This window comes from Triticum aestivum, chromosome 3A, assembly GCF_018294505.1.
Source record: "Triticum aestivum cultivar Chinese Spring chromosome 3A, IWGSC CS RefSeq v2.1, whole genome shotgun sequence".
Lineage (NCBI taxonomy): Eukaryota > Viridiplantae > Streptophyta > Magnoliopsida > Poales > Poaceae > Triticum > Triticum aestivum.
This window is the reverse complement of record NC_057800.1, coordinates 476,349,962-476,359,938: the sequence shown is the minus strand read 5'-3', so window position 1 is coordinate 476,359,938 and position 9,977 is coordinate 476,349,962. Positions and strand designations below refer to the sequence as shown.

Below are 9,977 nucleotides of genomic sequence, written 5' to 3'. Positions count from 1 at the left end.
TGTTTCAACCAAACTGCACGACGGAGTTGAATAATCCATTATACAATACAGAACATTGTCGTCCAAAGCCATATGCTGAAAAACTCGTGCTCGGCTGGGCACTCTCAGATCAATCTCTCCAATAACAGAAACAATTATCAGTTCTCTTAAGATTAATAAATAATGTAAAAAACACATGTTTCTGTTTGTTTTAGGGTAACCAACATATATACAGGGTAGTTTCTAGAGATGCCACTCTAAGAGTTACCTTCGGATCCACCATATGATACACTGTATGTCCAACTGAGTAATTTATAAACATTCTACATTTGAATAGAACGATCAATGTTATGTCTGTACAGTTTTTGGAAGCCGAGTTACTCCCAATCACAAGGTGAACAACAAATACAGGTAGCAGAATAGTCTACCGCTTCTTATGTACAAAATTGATCTGAATGTTTGTCAAGCAAATAACTGATAAAGATTAATCCTGTTTGTTATCAACTTCTTCTACCCGCAGACAAAGCTGTTGTCTTGCAGATGGGGCATAGGTTCTTTACCGTCAGCCACTGTTTTAAGCACACCGCATGGTATCTGTGGCCACAATCCAGGATTCCAACGCAGTCCTCAGCCTCGTACTCCTCCTGCAAGATACATCAAGTGACAGTTCTTTAGAACTAGGAACTGGGAATAGATTGGACGCCAGCGTGAAACTAGATTCTCCTCCTCCTGTCATGAACCAGGGCCCACGAGGATAAATATCGCCAGTTGGCAATGCTCATCTAGGAAAGGTATTTTTTTTGTTTATGAACTCCCCAGGCGGATGGCTAATCTCAGGAATGGTTATTTTTGATACGATGCAAACGGTGACACCAGATATATATACAATATGCCTCAGAATAGCCACCTCCATGGCGTCCTTCATTCTGCTTGGAGGAGAACCACCAAGCGTATAGCATTCCCTCACGCGAGGATTATGCTTCACCAACCAGCTAGTGCTTATTATCGGGCAAGGACACCAGAATTTTTACTAGAAGTAGAAGAGTTACACAAAGTTCGCGAAATGATCACAAGGGTTTATGCACTAAGAACAGGCAAGCCTTTTGGATTGGGAGGACAAACTAGATGGACGACAGAGTTTAGTACTTCCAGGTTGATCAATTCATCTCAATGTGTCCTCTTTATATTGAGGGCTAATAATCTAAACTATTGGCTGCAAGCCCAAAGCTAAGGGATATCTTATCACTAATGTTCAGGTAAACCATGGAGCAGCGGCTCCACCTTTGAATGCCATCAGATCTATCATAGCGATTCGTGTGCATGCATGACTATTTAAATGACCAGTTATAATCACTCACTGATCACAAAACTAAATAAATAAATCACTGTAAAAAACTTGATAAGTATGTACTCCCTCCATTCCAATAAATAAGGTGCACACACATTTTAAAATTGAACTTTGACCATTAAAATTGAACTTTGACCATAAATTAGACCAACCAAATATGGGTTATACGTCACAAAAATTAAACAGTTGGATTTGTATTCAAAATAAGTTTTCAATGATATAATTTTGAAGTCATAAAAATATAGTGTATATTGGTATAATTTATGGTCAAAGTTGGATTTTGGAATGCATGCCCACCTTATTTAGAATGGAGGTGGTAGTGAACTAGCACATCACAGGGGGGGCATGCATGCTGCCATGTCACCACCCTGCAAAGTATAAATGTTCACACATAGGTGGAGCACTAAAAGAAGCCTCTCCTATCTTACCTCTAGTTGCTTAATTACTAATTTAAATTTAAAATTTTTAATGATACAATTCTACTTAAAGAGATACTAAAGAGTTCATATCACTTGATTGGAACCATGGGCCTAGCACATGGGTGACCGATCCTCATGACATCGCCTTTCCAAATCCAATCAATATTTATGGCGAAGAAAAGCATGGGTGGCCATTTACCAACTACCACTCCTTAGTAACTTTGTTCTACATGATTATCACCATACATCGGTCCATCTGCTAATAGTAGTTTCCAGCTCAATTTACCAAGGAGTAATCCTAGAGAAATAAGTTATTTTATGTACATAAGCCAAAGGAAGTGGGAACACTATACTGTCTAATAAGAAACAGAGTAACTTTGTTCTAGATGATCATCACCATGCATCGGCGCATTTGCTAATGCTAATTTCCAACTAAATTTACTAAGTAGTAATCCTAGAGAAAATAGGTTCTCTTATGGACAGAAAGCTGAAGGGATGTGGGTACACTGTACTGTCAAAATAAGCAACAAACATTTCTCAACATCAACACGACACTACTGCGCAGAGGTGGGTAATATGCTGTAGACGAGGTGGTCCTACAATACTGCACTAGCCATTGCTCGCTGTAGTATAAGTAGATGCATTATCAGTCATCGCATAAGCTATAGTCATTACTTTAGATCCATAAGTATTAAGTTTAGACCGTGCAGAACGCTAAGTTCAAGCGATCAAGTTCATTAAACATTCAATAGATGTGATGGTGGTTCAACACGAATTCGATGGCTGGTTGACAATTCATTAGTTTGGAACAGCTGAAATTTTACATGGCTAAGGCAAGGTAACAAACAATATAGTGAAAGGGAAGCACCTGGCATATTATGCAAGCCTCATTCTCTGTGGAAGGTTCAGATGACTGATTAGACACGCAGGTTGCTCCTGGCACATATAAGCTAGTCTTCAATTTATCTACAATGTGGCTTTTTGCCAGACCTGTATTGACGTCTCCAATGTGCTCTTCTAATGCTAAAAGCTCCTGTGATAGAAATAAAAGAATAGATCAGAAAAGATATACCGTGTGAGGTGAAGTCACAAAGGCTGAATGAGCTTTACGTACCTCATAGGTCATGCTGTCTATATCTAGACGCATATCTCTATGCTCATCTACTACATTTGACCCCTCATACAACCTCGAAAAATCCATGATTGCACCATGCTGCTGCAGGGCCAACAAATAGTTATATAACTACATGTATACCATTGACATCCTCAACGGAAACAAAAAAACAGGGACCTCAAGAGGTCTACACTATAACCAGTTTGCACGCCTGGACTTAGAAGTTAATACTATCTGTGACAATTGTAAGTTTGTCACAAGTGAAACGAGTCTGTCTGCACGGATGGATTTGAAATTAAGACCACTTCTGCTTAAAAAATCAGCCAAGAACCTAATCAATCGCATCAATTAAGGTTATCTCTGATCATGCAAGTAGTACTCAAGACATGGGTTCAGCTTCTGGTACACAGGGTCCATGAAAGAGATTGCTTACATAAGAAGGTACATGTAACTTTGCAAGGTGTGTATCACGCACATCACCAAGGAAAACATGGTAACATAAAACAAATAAATAGCGGCAGGAAGGACATGAGGTCAAATGCATGAGTATAATAGTCGTCTTCCTGTTGACCAGAAATAAAAATAACAAGAGGCAATTTCAAATGTGAGAAACATTGTATCCAAGCAAAAGCTTCAGTAGGCCCGAGGCATTCATACAACACAACAAGAATCAACTAATACAATTTCTTGAATCTAATAACCAACACATAGCTTAACACATTTCAATAAGAACTCCCCAAGAATATTAAGAGACTTAACAACAATGCAATGGATAACATTTCCAGAACAAGATAATTGCAAGGCTGGTCACTTCCAGTTCTACATTGAAGGACATCGGCCATTTAGAAATCGGTAAAAAGAATTCCAGTTTGTAAGATTCAAAATTCCATAACTTAGCACATAAAACACATTAAGGTATGAATGCACTAAAGCACAAGTCCAAGACATGCAAGACTCCTATAAAGTTCCCAACATTCCACAAAAAGGAAAAGAACACACCAGATGTATCATATTAGGCAAATGGTGATCCTAATAGTTATTGAGTTATTTGGTATTTGAATACCAGAAATTGTAAAATAAATAAATGAAGTGAGGTGCAGACTAACCAGAGGTGGCAAAATTCTTAAGTTCCTATGATTAACTGGGTTCACCAGGAACGGATGCTGTGGAGGCCCAAAAGACCGCTCAGAATTAGAGAAGAGACCTGGAGTTCTTGGACTCAAGTGGAACCGGTTACCAGAATGATTTACCCCACTATGCAAGATGCCATTATTGTGGCCTTGTTGGTAAGGGACTTGCACTCGTGTATGATCCAGTGGATTATGAGGTTGCATGCTATGCACAGCATGTTGATGAAAATAAGGTAAATGCCCTTGAGAAATGGTTGAAGGGCCATTCTGATATTCATGAAAGCCTCCATTCACTATTTCTGTGGCCCCTGAATGTGCAAATCTGCCTGCTGGAAGCAAGAGGTACCAATTATTTCCCCTGAACAAGCAAATCTGACAGCTGAAAGATAAATGCTATCAATTGTACTTCACTTCTGTCACAATTTCATTTTGTAGGTGGGGCCATTTTTCTACTAAGCTTCTGACACTTAACATGTAAAGCTAAACTATTAGTTTAGCCATCAATGCACATTGCCAACAACTAAAAGAAGCATTGAACAATGATTCTTATCCTTAGAAAGTACAACTCTTTCCAAATCTGTTTTCATTATCAGTAGGAAACTCAGATCTGTTCTATTAGTTGCTTACGTACCTGGAACACTAGACATTGCATTGATGTATGACCACTGTGGTACTCCTTCCACAATTCCAGTTGCAGCCTGGGAAACCCAAGTAGTGCTGGCAGGTTGAAAGCACTGACTAGCATGACTTGATTGAAATGTATAGTTACCATGCTGTGCTGATTCTGGGTGAGCAGCCATCAAATTAAACCCATTTGATCCAGTAATGGAAGATCCTTCCACAGATGGCCAAGTGCTGTGGCTATGATATTCTGATGGGTTGAATGGTGTGACATTAGGAAAAACATTTGACTCAAAAGAAGGATCCCATGGCCTATGTGTAGGATTTTGAGATGTATGAGAGGATGAGCTTGAGCTTGCAGATCCATTAACAAAATGACAAGTTCCTGCCACTGCGGCATTTTTCCTTTTAATGAATCCTCTAGCAGTTTCGCTGACATTTTCATTTCTAGTACTTCCATCCATACTTCCTGAGACAACTTGGTTTAAAGGCAATCCAAAGCTCTGAGCATGAGAGACATATCTGTTCATAGATGTTGACATGCAAGGGTTGTACATATTTGATGGGAAGACAAAACCTGAATCAACGCCTAAATTTGGCGGAGAACTATGAACAGGCTGATGTGGATGATTCATGCTCATATTGTAGTAACCCTGTGTATCAGAAAGACCAGCATTCATAGCATTGCCTACAACTCTGACAGTATATTGACTGCCTTGGTCGGACAAATCATTCCCATTGTGAATTAAACTTTCAGAATGAACATGAGGATGCCCTCGCTCAGACTCGAGATCAATGACTTGGGGAGCGCATACCATTCGATATGCCATAACGCCAATTATTATCTGCCTTAGCTTCGATAAAGAACCACTGCAAGCTAAGTCAACAACTATGCTTTATCGTCACCTCTACCTGAAATCAAATTAGAAACCAACTGTTAGAATGAAGTGAATAGATCTACAGTGCACACTTAAAATTCGACATATATCAAATATGCGAAGCTTGGCAGTTTACATAGTAAGACATCCATATTTGTATGCTTGTGTGGTAACATAAAGGCAATGTTACAGAGAAACCAAGAGGATTGGTGCGAACGATTAGTAATGTTGCAAAAAACTTGAAGATAAACTAGCTAAGGTAATAGATCCGGACATTGCATCCCTGGAGTAGGCTTATATGTCAACAGCACAAGATTAAGTCAACGCATGGTGTGATTCACCACCACCACAACAACAATAACAACAAAGCCTTTCAGTCCCAAACCAGTTGGGGTAGGCTAGAGTTGAAACCCATAAGATATCAAAACCAAGTCATGGTTATGGCACGTGGATAGCTAACTTCCACGCATCCCTGTCCATGGCTAAATCTTTGGTGATAGTCAACACATGGTGTGATTCACCAGAGTTCGCATATTAAGTTATCCAACTTCTCTGGTGTAAGAAATATGTGTTTTAAGTGGGATTTGAATGTGAAGACATACAAACTTCGAAGTCAAATCATTAGTTATTGCTTGCAGCAACCCATTCCAATGAGCTGTATAGATTATATCCTACTGAAGTAACCAAGCGTGGCATAATGCATATGAATACATATCGCAATTATTCACAGTTGTTTAATTTGTCAGCTGATTTTTCAATCTGCCCTTTCATAAAGTATTTTTTCCTAATTCTGGCTGAAAACAATACATCATTAGAGTGGTAAAATCTGTTTAAATGTATATGCGGGTTGCCTAGCCCTTTCCATAAGTTCGGACTTTTTGGTTGCGTTGGCTAGTGCATGAAGCTTAACAAAATCATTTTCAACTGAAGAGCAATATTAAATGCAAATAAACCGATCAAAGTCACTGCCTTTGCTCCTTCAAAGTTACAATGAAAACAAAGTAATGATTTTAAAATGATAGGGAGGATCTGTAGTAACAAAGAACATAAGGAAATACATTGGTGGGGGTAATAACTAATAACCTTCTAATATCTACCAGTTCTGCTTGTGGTTCTCTACATTAGTCAGTATATGCGTATAACACTGTCAGCAGGTTGTCAACAAAATATGATTAGTAGGGACAGGCATCAATTTTATACTTCAGAACTTCTATTTTCATGACAATATGCAAATCGTATGCTTAATCTTGTGCCTACAGGCAGTGGTGGAGCTCGGCAAAAATAAAGGCCTTAGTACTAAGGAAATTGAATTTCATCTATTTCCAACTTCGAGCAATTGCAAGGCCAGTGGCGGAGCTTGGGCACTAATGAAATTGAATTGCATAAGTGTCTATTTCCCACTTCGAGCAATTGCAAGGCCAAAACTCAATGCAGAGGCTTATAAAATTCAAGGTCGTACATGATCCATGTTTGCCCTCACTAGACACTGCCCCTGGTTACAGGTCTAGAAAGGATAGTTTCTTTTGCAATTAGGAGTCCCATTTGACATGTTCACTCATTCTCCTGCTGGTTGAAGCAGTTTGTCATTGCCGAAGAGATTTACCAAAACAAAATCCTCAAAAAAAAAAACTTATGTTCATAATTTTTTTTAAAGAAGATAATTTGTGTCAGTTAATGGTTTACTTTGAAAGAAAGGTTGATGAATAGCGTATAAGGTGAAACAAGGCAGGACATACAATCAGAAGATGGTCATCACTTTAAACAAGGGCAGAACTTGTTTCAATCATGTAGTTACTAAATACAAATAATCAAACTGAAGACTTCTTTGATTTTACACTTCCTTCAATTGTAAGTTTTTCACTAATGAAAAATACACAGAACGTAGTATGTAGTACGGAGACTTTTAACAAAATGGAAAATTATGATGAAGGGAGGTGTGTAATCTTACATTCAATGACCATACAACATAAGTTCTCCCATCTCAGCATAAGGGCAATGATACTTCTAATACACAAAAAGGGAAGATGAAGTTTGAACATTCGTAAAAAAGAAAGTGAAAAGTGTGCACGTGTCTCTTACATCCAATGATAATAGAGGCATAAGCTTTCACATCTCAGTCAAGGAATTCCTAAAGTTCTGGGTGGAACGGGAATTGCTATTGTAGTTCTTGAGGGATAATCACCAGATCAAAATGTTTCTGAATTCTATCTCAAACTCCTTTTTTCAAATAAAAAACATTGCATTTAAAAAAAAGAATCGGAGAATAGAAGTGGGAGAAATATGACAGAAATAAAACCGAGTTAAGACTAACCAACGGCTTGGCTTGGACAACCAAAAAAAGGCAAAAACTGAATGTTTCATGACAATGGTAAATAATGTAATCTGCATTAAGAAAACATCTACGAGCAACTAACACCGTATCCATAATCCATATAACAACCACCAGAATCATAATTACCACCAATTAACAAGAAAATTCATTTTCAACAAATATTCTCCAACTGTCGAAAACCTGTTGCCATATACCTAAGGCTATATCATCAGCACTACCAGAGCAGACCACAAATCCAAAAAAAGGCAACAATATAATCCTACTATACCATGCGTATACAAAATCAATCCCCCAATCTACTTCCACACTGACCAAAAGTAATCAGAAATCCAAACACCCAACCAAACAACTACCAACCTCGCAAAAAGTTTGCAGGTGCAACATCCCAAACTCCATTAATGACTCAACCACACAAAAGAACACTGGTAAATATTCCTGTTTATCAACATAATCATGACTCCATCATTTCTCAGCAAAATTCTCTGCATTCACCACATGCACATGCAGCTCCAATAAAAAATATCAAGAAATTGCACACTAAGAAGTGCATCATATAGTTTCACCTAAAAATAACAGATGCACCCTTTAGCATCCCGACGCCCACCAACCACCCCCTTCCCCCAAACCAAACACGAGCAGATAAAGCAGAAATATTAGGCAAATCAAAAAAATTCTAAAGTGTAGCCACTAACCATAGACGAGAAAATCATCCACAATAGCGAGCAAAAATTGACCGAATAACTATGCACTCTTAAACTCTCACGGGCGCACCATCACCATACTACTACTAACAAAAATTGCGAGCTGTGCCGTACGGAACACTCAAATTGCACACGCTCTCGAATCCAATTCCTTCTCCCAGCTCCCAGCTCCCACTCACGCCACCGCAGCCATCCAGATGCTTTAGCGCCCACCTAACGCAATCCTGCCCGAATAATCGGGTGAAAACCCGGCGGGTAATGCGGGAATTCGCAGATCGTCACCTCATGGAGCACGCGATCCGATCGGCGAAGCGGGGGAGGTGGGCCGGCCGGCGGAATCTGGTGTCGGTCGCCTCGCCTCAGGAATCGCGCGCACGGAGGAGAGGAGCGATCGCCCACCGCGGTGGGACGAGCGGGGGCGATCGTCGGGAGGGGGCGGAAGGGGATCGGGCGGAGGAACTCGCACGGGGAGGGAGGGAAGGGTATTTATAAGCACGAGAAGCTTTTTTTAGAGAGAGAGGAGGAGGAGGTCAGAAGGATGAGAGAGATGGGGAAGAGGAAGAGGAGGAGAAGGAGGAGGCTCTCGTTCTATCAAAAAAGAAATTAGCACAAGGGATATATGATTTGTGCTTTTTTGTCCTTTCTCGCTTCTTGTTTAGGTTTTTTTTGTTTCGTATGAGAGAGAAATGGAATGAAGTGCGACTCTCGTTTATCTTCGCAACCTTATGTGAAATGTCTATGCAAAAATTCAACAGATAGAAGGTGTTGGTTGGCTGTTCTGAGGAATAATTCTCTATGAACGAGAGATTGCAGACAATTTATCACTGGCTTCAATGTTTTTTTTGAGCAACTATGGCGACAAGAGGCGTGTTTGAGTCCAAGCAATGGTGCAAGGGGATGTAAAGCAACGGGTGGTGGATGGAGCGGATATGGAGAGATTGTCAATGAGGAGATGGTCGACTCGCTAGCGATCGGGAATGCAATTGATAATACATTTAAACCAGGGATGAGACAGATCCTTTCTAATAAATTAAGGTACGACGGGTTGTCGTGTGAGGCTAAGATCAAGACGAGACATGAACACCATTTGCCGCAGTGGGTGTTTGACGATATCAACTCCTGGCTTTGATCCTTTTTTGGGCCGGCAAGGATAAAATCAATGGGGGACAGTGTCTTGTAGCCTGGAACACCATTTGCCGCCCCTATTGCCACGGGGGATTGGAGGTCAAGAATCTCAAGCTGCAAGCGCTCACCCTTCGGGTACGTTGGGAATGGCTCAGGCGAACGGATGATGAGCGACCATGGCAGGGTCTGAAGATCGTGCCTGATAAAGAGTCTAGGGAGGTGTTCGACAGCCTAGTATCCATCTCGGTCGGCGATGGTAAGAAAATTCTCTTCTGGCATGATCGTTGGATCAATGGGCGTGCGGTGGCTGACATAGCCCCATCCATCCTG

The 9,977-nt window shown here is 40.2% G+C and overlaps 1 protein-coding gene across 4 annotated transcripts; it reads right to left on the bottom strand.

Moving 5' to 3' along the window:
• Positions 1-263: 263 nt before the first annotated feature.
• On the bottom strand, positions 264-9,097 carry LOC123061715 (probable E3 ubiquitin-protein ligase ZFP1). 4 transcript variants are annotated; one of them, XM_044484930.1, is made up of 6 exons: positions 8,805-9,097; positions 4,622-5,523; positions 3,967-4,319; positions 2,861-2,962; positions 2,615-2,779; positions 264-623 (listed from the first exon to the last, which is right to left on the bottom strand). In XM_044484930.1, the coding sequence occupies exons 2-6, from the start codon at positions 5,439-5,441 to the stop codon at positions 480-482; spliced, it is 1,584 nt and encodes a 527-aa protein (XP_044340865.1). In that variant the 5' UTR covers positions 5,442-5,523; positions 8,805-9,097; the 3' UTR covers positions 264-479. The 4 variants fall into 4 exon arrangements, with proteins under 4 accessions (XP_044340865.1, XP_044340867.1, XP_044340868.1 ...); XM_044484932.1 differs by having other exon boundaries at positions 2,861-2,959; XM_044484933.1 differs by having other exon boundaries at positions 2,861-2,959; positions 3,967-4,316.
• Between the last annotated feature and the right edge of the window lie 880 nt (positions 9,098-9,977).

Bases quoted from the DNA above. Each gene is read 5' to 3' on its own strand.
- LOC123061715 (XM_044484930.1), bottom strand. From the start codon at position 5,441: ATGGCATATCGAATGGTATGCGCTCCCCAAGTCATTGATCTCGAGTCT. The intron at 4,320-4,621 runs GTACGTAAGCAA...TCTTGCTTCCAG, and splicing joins TGCAATGTCTAGTGTTCCAG to CAGGCAGATTTGCACATTCA. The intron at 624-2,614 runs GTGCTTCCCTTT...TGTATCTTGCAG, and splicing joins AGGCTTGCATAATATGCCAG to GAGGAGTACGAGGCTGAGGA.